At 46.2% G+C, this 12,080-nt stretch overlaps 1 protein-coding gene across 3 annotated transcripts in view; it reads left to right on the top strand.

The window, feature by feature from the left end:
- Positions 1-12,080, top strand: part of LOC124152419 — a 45,914-nt gene that overhangs the window by 18,841 nt on the left and 14,993 nt on the right. For all 3 annotated transcript variants that reach the window (XM_046525352.2, XM_048389566.1, XM_048389565.1), the window contains exons 10-19: positions 939-1,017; positions 2,070-2,829; positions 4,196-4,371; positions 4,897-5,025; positions 6,198-6,269; positions 6,683-6,797; positions 7,622-7,780; positions 9,059-9,238; positions 10,304-10,454; positions 11,240-11,349. In XM_046525352.2, coding sequence (XP_046381308.2) covers positions 939-1,017; positions 2,070-2,829; positions 4,196-4,371; positions 4,897-5,025; positions 6,198-6,269; positions 6,683-6,797; positions 7,622-7,780; positions 9,059-9,238; positions 10,304-10,454; positions 11,240-11,349 — 1,931 coding nt within the window. The remainder of the gene's footprint in view (positions 1-938; positions 1,018-2,069; positions 2,830-4,195; positions 4,372-4,896; positions 5,026-6,197; positions 6,270-6,682; positions 6,798-7,621; positions 7,781-9,058; positions 9,239-10,303; positions 10,455-11,239; positions 11,350-12,080) is intronic.

The following is a 12,080-nucleotide window of genomic DNA, read 5'->3' as shown; positions in this document are numbered from 1 at the left end:
GAGTCTTTCTACAAGGTTGGAGCTGCGGATTGTTCATTATAGGTACATCCACTTGCAACAAGAGTCAGCATGACATCACCGTAAAAGGCGACTATGCTTGTCGTAAAAGGCGACTAACGGGATGGGTGGTCAGGCTCGCTGACTTGGTTGATGCATGTCATTGATCCCAATTGCGTGGATCGTAGTCATGATATCAATCACTGGATTGTCTGGTCCAGACTCGATTATTTACCGACCGCCGTTATATAGCTGGAATATTGCTGAGTGCGGCGATAACCAACCAACATGACATCAACTGTAATGCTGCTTCAGTGATGCATTAATCAGTATCTGTACTGCTATACATTTGCCAATGTTCTTCCGATTTGCGAACACATTTGTAATATCAACCGGAAGTGATGTATCAAGAGAAGTAGTGGGGAGACATCTGTTTTTATGAGTAAATACACATTCTAGTTGTACCTGTGCTCGAGAATCCGGATCAATATACTTGTTTGTGTAAAACAACTAAAAACTTATCAAAACATAAGATGAGTCCAGTTTTTGTTGTAAAATCTTTACGTAAAATTCCATTAAAGCTTAGTGTAAACTAAAGCTTTTCTGTTTGTCATAATTTTGCTAAAATCTTGAAAACATCCCATATAACTAGATCGAGGGATGCAACAAAACCGATCAGCAGGGTCAAACACAAACGCAAAACATAAGTGGCAGTAATGAGACAAAGGCAGAACCAGGTGTCCCCATGTTTCCCAACAGACCGATGAGCCTGCATTCGCATACAGATGATTCCACATTTTAGATTAGACTTGACAGCTTGTGTTTTTACTGACCACGCCATAAAAATAATGACTACTGACTCAACAGCCCCTAAATTTTGCTAACTACTAACTTGTAACACTCTTGATTGTTTACTTGACTGCCGTTAATTTCCTCAACAGCCACCCACCTCGACCGGCTGGTGAAAGGAGGTCGTAGGCTGCAGCCACTCACGTCCACCTCCCTCAGGACAACACCCAGGTATCATCCATCACCGAACGTAGTGTTCAGTTGAAACCATAATTGATCAATCATAATTTGCCCGCTTTTATAGCACCAGGTTTTCGAAACTCTCCCTAGTCTGCTAGCCAGATACTAAATTTTGCTAAGGACAAGTCAACGTTAGAAATTGGCACTAGTCCTGTAGTCCTGGCCAAACTGCCCAATAGTTAAGGTATCATGAGGACTAGTAGAAATTTGTCATTGTTAAGGGTTTTGCTATGTGTTGTCATTATAAGAACTAGTGGACTAAATTTGTTAGAGTCTACCCCTGCAAGTGAAAATCCAGTGATCTGATCAATGGTGATGGTAGTCCTCATTGACTTGCAGCATTTGAGGGCTGAACCAGTTCTCAAGGCTTCAATTTTGCTACAAACGGGAACTCAATGAAACTGACAGAAAATGTTAATGTCGCATACAGGATTGTCTTGTTCAAACACTAGGAATAATGAAATAAGTTTCTACAAGGGCTGGGAAGGGTAACATGGGTACTCAGGTCTGATGGGTCCTGAGTAGAACCCAGGTACCCTCACGTCTACCCGGACCCATGGTCAGTCATGTGATATACTGTTTAATGACATTAACAATAGAACTCGATGGTTACACTACAAGTAGCTAATGTTCCCATTTCTTTCTGACTATGCAAGCATTCATTCTGACTTTTATGTGTTCGAGTAAGAAGTCTATCAACTTCAGTGTATGTATGGTCAGATGGCGTTTATACATATATCTAAATAGTGTTTGCCAGGGCTGCAGTAAAACAACATTTTGTACCCAACTATTGACACCTACAGTGGGTACCCAGCTAAGGTCAGGTACCCAGCTAAGGTCAGGTACCCAGGAAATAAATTTCAACTTCATTTGCAGAAAATATTCAATTTTATTCAACATTGTAGGTACGTCTTATACACAGCGAAAAAATATTACACAATTACTGAATTTATATTGTTAAATGACAGAACGAACCTCTCTTTTTCCTAAAAGCTGTATCTGCACTTAGATGGCCATTGTATTCTCTGATTAAATTGATGCAGGTCTGGTGACTATGATCTTGATGCTATTCTGAACAAGTCATCCGAGAAGCTGACACCAAGCACTACCTCCAGCTTCAAGACTCCCTACAAGAACACTGCATTCATCACTCCTGTCCGCAAGGCCAGTGTTCAGGACAAACACACACCAGGGGAATCAAACAAAACACCTGTATTCTACCCCAAAGCATCACTGAGAGCCAATCAAAAACAGGCTAGGAACTGTCCAACCAATCACAGCGGAGAAAGACCTGTCTTAGACAGACATAGTTCTTGCAAAAACAGTCCAACCAGTACAAGATCTGGTTCAGGCAACAACACCACTGATGAAACTAGGCCGTCTGTTACAAGTTCAAGGTCAACTTCAGGATCGGTTATTTCCCATAGAGCAAGTCCCATGACAATGCAGAACAGCAGTGGGAAAGCAATGAGCACTGATAGTAGAAGACAGACCCGTGAGTCTGTTGTCAGCGAACCCCTTGGGCAGAACACAGAATGTGTACAGGCAGTTGGAGTTGGTCACATGTCTCAGCCTGGCAATGCCAAGTTAAGTTCGGTTCAGGCAAGTGACGCAGCTGCTGCTTCTATAGACCTGAAGCACCACCTGCAGGAAGTGCGGCAGAAACAAGGGGAGATAATTCAGAGGAAGAAGAAGCAGAAGGTTCGCCCGAGTTGTGGCCGTCTGTTGAGGGAGAAGCAGTCTCCGGGGTTGAAACTCCAGCACAGAGACCTGGTGGTCGAGGGATCCTTTAGTGATCAGGAGGTGAGATAGAGGTCATGTCAGGTGTTTTATGGAGGTCATGTCTGGGATGTGTGTGTGGAGGTCATGTCAGGTTTGTTTGTGGAGGTCATGTCTGGGATGTGTTTGTGGAGGTCATGTCTGGGATGTGTTTGTGGAGGTCATGTCTGGGATTTGTTTGTGGAGGTCATGTCTGGGATGTGTTTGTGGAGGTCATGTCTGGGATGTGTTTGTGGAGGTCATGTCTGGGATGTGTTTGTGGAGGTCATGTCAGGTGTGTTTGTGGAGGTCATGTCTGGGATGTGTTTGTGGAGGTCATGTCTGGGATGTGTTTGTGGAGGTCATGTCTGGGATGTGTTTGTGGAGGTCATGTCTTGGATGTGTCTGTGGAGGTCATGTCTGGGATGTGTTTGTGGAGGTCATGTCTGGGATGTGTTTGTGGAGGTCATGTCTGGGATGTGTTTGTGGAGGTCATGTCTGGTGTTTGTGGAGGTCATGTCTGGGATGTGTTTGTGGAGGTCATGTCTGGTGTTTGTGGAGGTCATGTCTGGGATGTGTTTGTGGAGGTCATGTCTGGTGTTTGTGGAGGTCATGTCTGGGATGTGTTTGTGGAGGTCATGTCAGGTGTTTGTGGAGGTCATGTCAGGTGTTTGTGGAGGTCATGTCAGGTGTTTGTGGAGGTCATGTCTGGGGTGTGTTTGTGGAGGTCATGTCTGGGATGTGTTTGTGGAGGTCATGTCTGGGATGTGTTTGTGGAGGTCATGTCTGGTGTTTGTGGAGGTCATGTCTGTGATGTGTTTGTGGTGGTCATGTCTGATGTGTTTGTGGAGGTCATGTCTGTGATGTGTTTGTGGAGGTCATGTCTGTGATGTGTTTGTGGAGGTCATGTCTGGGATGTGTTTGTGGAGGTCATGTCTGGGATGTGTTTGTGGAGGTCATGTCTGGTGTTTGTGGAGGTCATGTCTGGTGTTTGTGGAGGTTATGTCTGGTGTTTGTTGAGGTCATGTCTGGTGTTTGTGGAGGTCATGTCTGGTGTTTGTGGAGGTCATGTCAGGTGTGTTTGTGGAGGTCATGTCTGTGATGTGTTTGTGGAGGTCATGTATGTGATGTGTTTGTGGAGGTCATGTCTGTGATGTGTTTGTGGAGGTCATGTCTGGTGTTTGTGGAGGTCATGTCTGGGATGTGTTTGTGGAGGTCATGCTGGGATGTGTTTGTGGAGGTCAGGTCAGGTCAGGTGTGTATTCTTTTACTGAAGCCTGTATTCCAGACTGGAGGTGTGCTCTATGCTCTATGACATGCTCAAGAACTGGATGTATGTATTATGTGTGCATTATGATGTGTACATACCTGTACTTTAATCAAGTGTTTACAGCATGTCATCTGTCTCCAGCTCTGTTCCATGGGAGTAAGACGGGAGATTTCTGACATCGGCAGCAACACCGCTGAGGACTTCCGCTTCAACCTGCTCCTCTACTACCCCAACATGACGAGTGGCGTTCTGGTTGGAGACGGAGCACTCTTGGTTCCTGACGACTCAGGGTTTGCTGGCAAGGAGGAATTTCACAGGTCACCGTTCCACCTTGGAATTATCAAATCCCATAGCATACCCCTCCTCTATTATCCAGTGTGTTAGGTCTCCCTGGTATTATGATACATCCCCTTCACATTTTCACCACTATTAGGGGTGAAACAATACAGAAAGGTCATGATATGATACATATCGTGATACCAAGGTCACAATACGATACTTATCACGATACGCATGTTAACGTAATGTCGCAAGAAAATTCCATGACTATTTATATTTCGGAGTAGGTTCAGAAGAGAAAGCTGTCTGTTGACACATTTTTGCAGCCTCTATATCTAGTAGTGCACTTGAAATGCTAATAACCATACGTTTTGGGATATTTGCGATATTTACCAGCACACACACATGCACGCACGCATGCATGCACTTCGCAGTGTAAGTGAATTAATTTTGAATACAACATTTAACCCCATTTCCCAAACCCCACCTTACGTTGAAATGACACATCGAGCAATAATAGTAATATTTAAAAAAAATTCTTCATGGTTTCATTCGCATATCAGGTCCTTCGTCAGCCTTGAGAGTGTTGATCCAGCTTTGATCTCCGATGTCTGGGTGTTTAACCACTACCGGTGGATTGTGTGGAAACTGGCCTCCTATGAGACGTCGTATCCGGCACAGCTTGCTGGAAGGTGAGTTAATCCAGTTCTGATCTCTGATATCTGTGTGTATGACCACTGGCGCTGGATTGTGTGATGTACATGTGACGTATCCGTCACAGTTTGCTGGAAGGTGAGTTAATCCAGTTCTGATCTCTGATATCTGTGTGTATGACCACTGGCGCTGGATTGTGTGATGTACATGTGACGTATCCGTCACAGTTTGCTGGAAGGTGAGTTAATCCAGTTCTGATCTCTGATATATGTGTGTATGACCACTGGCGCTGGATTGTGTGATGTACATGTGACGTATCCGGCACAGTTTGCCGGAAGGTGAGTTAATCCAGTTCTGATCTCTGATATATGTGTGTATGACCACTGCCTCTGGATTGTGACGTATTTAGCTCAGTTTGGTGGAATGTGCGTTGACGAGGCTCCGATCTCCAGTGTGTAAGTGTACAACCATGACCAGTGGATTGTTAGATGCATGTGAGACGTTGTATAGGGGACAGTGCTAGGAGTTGAGTACTAGCAATATTTTGGTGAATAATCACATGCATAATGAGAAATGTTATGAAAAATTAAAACAATGAAAATTTAGTTAGAGCTCACTGCGTTTCTTTGTAATGAGCTTGGCCAAGACTTGACCATTACAGGCTGCCATGTTGTAGCCATAATTGTGCTGACCACAGCATGGAACAACATTCATTCACGCACTCACACTTGCTATCAGATGCAGATGTAATTCCATACCAGGACACTCTGTGACATACCAGGACACCCTGTAACACCCTATGACATACCAGGACACCCTGTGATATACCAGAACACCATGTAACACCCTATGACATACCCGGACACTCTGTGACACACCAGGACACCCTGTAACATACAAGGACACTTGTGGACACCCTGTGACATTCCAGGACACTCTGTGACATACAAGGACACCATGTAACACCCTGTGACATTCCAGGACACTCTGTGACATACCAGGACACTCTGTGACATACCAGGACACTCTGTGACATTCCAGGACACTCTGTGACATTCCAGGACACTCTGTAACACCCTGTGACATACCAGGACACTCGTTGACACCCTGTGACATTCCAGGACACTCTGTGACATCCCTGGACACCCTGTAACACCCTGTGACATACCCAGACACTCTGTGACACCCTGTTATTCACTTTCTTCATCAGGTGTCTGACCCCAAACAATATGATGCTGCAGCTCAAGTACCGCTATGACCGGGAAGTGGATCGTTGTCAAAGGTGAGGTCAGAGTATGTGAGGGAGCAGCAATAGGAAGTAACAGTTTCAGCCCTTAGCAAAACCTTTAAAAAGGGCAAATTTCTAGTAGTCCTTAGGTCAGTGTTTGTGAGAGAGGGTCAGTGTGTCTAAGGGCGGGGGTTGCTTGGGGGGAGTGAGGATGGGGGGAGGGGGAGTCCGCCCCTATTATGTGGTCTCTCAGCTGGTTGATTTCAATAGATAAAACTATTGCATTGTTTGTTTTCTCATAATTAAGATATTTTACTGACATGAGAGCACTGTTCTGCTGCTAACAGCAACTTAAATCCCTATACCCTCAGAGTCTGGTTCTTTGTATGTAAAACTCTCTTTGAAAGACTATACATTTCTGATGTACCTGTCTTGTTGCATGCTTACTGTTTTTTCCTCTCTCTCAGGTCAGCCCTGAAGAAAATTGTTGAGCGAGACGATGCTGCCTGCAAGAGGATGGTCCTGTGCGTGTCGGGGATCAGGGTCACCCAGTCAGGACCAGACACTGTGGGGGCTGGACAGGTGAGAGGACAGGTGTGTGTGGTGTGTGTCGGGGGGATCAGGGTCGCCCAGTCGGGACCAAACACTGTGGGGGCAGGACAGGTGAGAGGATAGGTGTGTGTCGGGATCAGGGTCGCCCAGTCAGCACCGGACACTGTGGGGGCAGGACAGGTGAGAGGACAGGTGTGTGTGGTGTGTGTCGGGGGGATCAGGGTCACCCAGTCAGGACCAAACACTGTGGGGGCAGGACAGGTGTGTGTCGGGATCAGGGTCGCCCAGTCAGCGCCGGACACTGTGGGGGCAGGACAGGTGAGAGGACAGGTGTGTGTGGTGTGTGTCGGGGGGATCAGGTTCCCCCAGTCAGGACCAGACACTGTGGGGCAGGACAGGTGAGAGGACAGGTGTGTGTGGTGCGTGTCGGGGGGATCAGGGTCGCCCAGTCAGGACCAGACACTGTAGGGGCAGGACAGGTGTGTGTGGTGTGTGTCGGGGATCAGGGTCCCCCAGTCAGGACCAGACATTGTGGGGGCAGGACAGGTGAGAGGACAGGTGTGTGTGGTGTGTCGGGGATCAGGTTCCCCCAGTCAAGACCGGACATTGTGGGGGCAGGACAGGTGAGAGGACAGGTGTGTCTGTGTGTCGTGTGGTGTGTGCTGTGCTGTGTGTGTGTGTGTCTGTCTGTCTGTGTGTGTGCTGTGTGACAGGGATCAGAGTCTACCACTCAGGGCAGGACAGGTGACAGAACAAGTTACTTACTATGGGAAGTTTTCACACAAGTGGTCATACAAGAGTGAACACAGAACTGCAAGTATTTCTGGTGTTAATCAGGGTGTATTTAATTTCAGTGTGTGGTAGAGCTGACTGATGGGTGGTACTGCATCAAGGGTCAGCTGGACGTGGGCCTGGCGGGGCTGGTGGCCAGCAAGAAAATCTCCGTAGGTCAGAAGATCTGTGTCAGTGGGGCGGAGCTGGCAGGGTCCCAGGAGGCGTGTCCCCCACTGGAGGTGAGTCAGGAAGGGGACAAAAGTGCTGACCCGTGAAGATCCGGGTTAGAATAGGTCTCCAGCAATCCATGCTTGCCGTAACTGGCGACTTATCAGGTGGTCAGACTCGCTGACTTGGTTGATGCATGTCATCGGATCTAAATTGCTTAATGCAGATCAATGCTCATGATATCAATCACTGGATTGTCTGGTCCAGATTCGATTGTGTATGTATAGCATGAGTATTGCTGAGTGCAGCGTTAAACTAGAAACAAACTGTAGTGCTTGTAGTTGTGCAGCTGATACTATCTGTGGGGATTCCAGGTTACAATAGGTCCCCAGCAACCTATGCTGGCTATACAGGTGACCAAATGGATCGGGTGGTCATGTTGGTGACTTGGTTCATAGCATGTCATTGTACCCTGATGGTGTGGATCGCTGCTCAGAATACCAATCATTTGATTGTCTGGTCCAAACTCCAATAAACATTTCACTAGAATATTGCAGAATGAGGCATTAAAAAACAAGACATCAAACAACTGTTAGTCATGTAGATTATGCTGATATTACAAGGTTTGTGGCTTCACCATTTGTGTAGCTTCAGCTGACATAGTTGTTTGCACTGAATGGCCCAGAGGTACAAGGTGCCGACATTTTGCGAAAGAGTTACGTCCCTTAGTCCTTTAGGATACTGCTTTCTTTGTCAGGACCATACCATGCTTTGGGGTTTAACATCTCCAGGCTGCGGGACCCGTGAAGATTGGGGGTAGAATAGATCTTCAGCAACCCATGCTTGCTGTAAAAGGCGACTAACGGGATCGGTTGGTCAGGCTCGGTGACTTGGTTGATGCATGTCATCGATCCCAATTGTGGATCGATTTACATGATGTCAATCACTGGATTGTCTGGTCCAGGCTCTTCCAATCAGGTGAGTGAGTCCATGTAAAAATGGTTTGATTATGTCCTATTTGCCAAAGTTACTGAGCCCGTGAAAATCAGATAGTAGAATAGATCTTCAGCAACCCATGCTTGCTGTAAAAGGCGACTATGCTTGTCGTAAAAGGCGACTAACGGGATCGGGTGGTCAGGCTCGGTGACTTGGTTGATGCATGTCATCGATCCCAATTGTGTGGATCGATGTTCATGATATTAATCACTGGATTGTCTGGTCCAGACTTGATTATTTAGAGACCGCCGTCATATAGCTGGAATACTGCTGAGTGCGGCGTTAAACAACAAACCAACCAACCAAAGTTACTGCCCTTGCACCTATATAACCAGACTGATGTTGTGATGCAGATACCAGATTCCCTGTTTCTGAAGATATGCATGAACTCTACTCGACCTGCACCAGGAGACAGCAAGCTTGGCTATCAACGTGACCCCCGACCTCTCTGTGTACCAATCAGCACCCTGCATGCAGAGGGGGGCGTGGCTGGATGTGTGGATGTTGTGGTCACTAGGATATATCCCGTCATGGTTGGTGTCTTTCTTCAAGTGATCACAGGGTTTCAGATTTTTTCCTGAGCCATTGACTTATATGTTATTGTTCTTATCATGCTTATAGGGTAGCTATGGTTTTCTTTGGGTATTCGGGGGCACGGGTGGCCCAGTCGTCTAAGGCGCCGCGATTAACTGTGCAGAGTTGCGTCCCTTGGACACGCCAGAAACCTATGATTGTGGGTTCAAATCCCGGTTCGCCCCGATTATGTTTCTTGATTTGTCAGCACCATACCCATGCTCGTGGGTCTCACCGAAGTGGTAAACGTCTGAGACCTGCATCACATCGGGCTTTCCACCCACATTAAGCTGACACGCCACAATATAACTGGAATACTGTTAAAAAGCGGCGTTAAACCAAACTCACTCACTCACTCACTCTTTGGGTATTCAATATTCTTTTCACCCTTGGGTCGATTCTGATAGGTATTATAAACCAATTTAGCAGTAATATAATGACTGGCCCTAGACACTTCCCCATGTTCACAAAGCGCCAATCCCCAAGAAGCATACACAGTGATACCCCGATGGTTAGAGTATACTCACTGCCAAAAGAAAAGCGAATATCATACATGTTGGTTAATATATGAAGACTTACTCATATTCAAGAGCTATTAAATTGGTTCGATGCACACACGAACATACTGGTATGTTGTGTGAACGCATCCCATGTGACGCCGTGGATCCATTTGCCTTGTGTAGGATTAGCGTGTAAAGTTTGAAAATCACGTGCAGCATATCGTGATAAGAATAAAGACACTCTGTGGTAACATTTGACTGCTTGTTAGTTTTGTCATTAAGTGGTACACATTGGAAACATCTCTTCTTAACATACTTCTCAAAATGTTTGTATTGTTCGCGTTTCTTTTGGCAGTGAGTATATTTCCTTGCTAGCCTGAAGACCTGTTAGCGCTAGCCATGCAATGGTCCAAGCTCTATGTTAAACTATTGGAGTTACAACCATCAGCTGCCACCGTCTCTGTAGAAACAGGATCCTGGGTTTGAAACCGACATAGACACAATTCCTTTTGTTGTGTTGCCCAGTACATGGAGAAGCTGGTTGAGGGGGGGAGCGTGTTCCGGACAGAAGAGGTAGAGGAGCGGGTGCAGCGACGGTTTGACAGACACAAGCAGGACAAGATGGAGAAGCTATACACAGAACTGCAGGCTAGCCTTGAGCAGGACCAGTCGAGAGGTTCGGTTCGGTGATAGTTGATCTTTAGACAAATGGTCTTGATAATAAAAGTTGTCTGAGTGCGTATATAGTGTATAGCCAGACAAGAAATTTATCTCACAGACATATTTTACTGTAACATTGTCAAAGAATTAACACAAATTCAAAATTGAGAGAAAACAGCTGGGGTTAACTTGTGCTATGTCATTCATTTTGCTTTGAAACCAGGTATAAGAGATTTATTGCCCCTCTGAAAAATTTATTCCCCTCTAAGGCAGGTTACACAGTATTTAATCAAGATCACGTTGGCCAATCAGATCTCGTCATTCTGACATCGAGGTATGATAAATAACCTTACCGGCACCATTTTACAGACATTGTGACAGCTAGCAGATGAGGCATCAGAGTTATCACCCTAGCATTACAGTTGGACATTGGATACGCTCAGTTATGTTCACTAAGTGCATCTGACAGGTGTTCAAGCAGGTTCAAGGCTTTTTGATCATATTGTAATCGCTTTGGTTCGAATTTTGGCATTTCCCAGCTGGGTTTACAAAACTTGTACCATATCTGTCAGTGGTGTACATGGGAAACAATTGCCCTGTCAGTAACCAATCAGAAACATGTATCTTGATTCAAGGTAAGGTAGTAACCAGTGTAAATATGGTAAAGGTGAGTTACATCAATGACTTTCATAACATTGTCAATTCATACTGAGATGTCATGTTTCGGAGGCGAGAACAGTGGTGATTTAATTTTGTATTACAATGTCATCTTGAATACAGTTGAAAGATTTCCTGGTTTAGGTCGACGTAAATCTCGGAAGCGCTGGTCACAGCGTGAGGTGGAGGATCTCCAGACTGGCCAGGAGATTTACGATGCTGTTGAGGGGTCACTGCAACCAGAGGAGGTCCATGTGAGTTGTCTCCCCTTTGACCCCTTTGTATAATCCCAAGGGCTGACCCCAATGTACTATCAATACAGTCCATCAATGCCCCTGTCCCATGTCCATGAATCTCCCTGTCCCATGCCAATCAATCTCCCTGTCCCTAGTCCATCAGTGTTCATCAGTCCATGAACCTCCCTATCCCATGTCCATCAATCTCCCTGTCCCATGTCCATCGATCTCCCTGTCCCATGTCCATCAATCTCCCTGTCCCATGTCCACCAGTCCATCAATCTCCCTCTCCCATGTCCATCAATCTCCCTGTCCCATGTCCATCAGTCCATCAATGCCCCTATCCCATGTCCATCAATCTCCCTGTCCCATGTCCATCAATCTCCCTGTCCCAAGTCCATCAGTCCATCAATCTCCCTCTCCCAAGTCCATCAATCTCCCTGTCCCATGTCCATCAATCTCCCTGTCCCATGTCCATCAGTCCTTCAATCTCCCTGTCCCAAGTCCATCAGTCCATGAACCTCCCTATCCCATGTCCATCAATCTCCCTGTCCCATGTCCATCAATCTCCCTGTCCCATGTCCATCAATCTCCCTGTCCCATGTCCATCAGTCCATCAATCTCCCTGTCCCAAGTCCATCAGTCCATCAATCTCCCTGTCCCATGTCCATCAATCTCCCTGTCCCATGTCCATCAGTCCATCAATCTCCCTGTCCCAAGTCCATCAGTCCATGAACCTCCCTATCCCA

This window comes from Haliotis rufescens, unplaced genomic scaffold, assembly GCF_023055435.1.
Source record: "Haliotis rufescens isolate VD_foot unplaced genomic scaffold, xgHalRufe1.0.p SCAF_8, whole genome shotgun sequence".
In the NCBI taxonomy this organism is placed as follows: domain Eukaryota; kingdom Metazoa; phylum Mollusca; class Gastropoda; order Lepetellida; family Haliotidae; genus Haliotis; species Haliotis rufescens.
The sequence above is the reverse complement of the archived record's forward strand: the minus strand, read 5'-3'. Positions and strand labels throughout refer to the sequence as shown.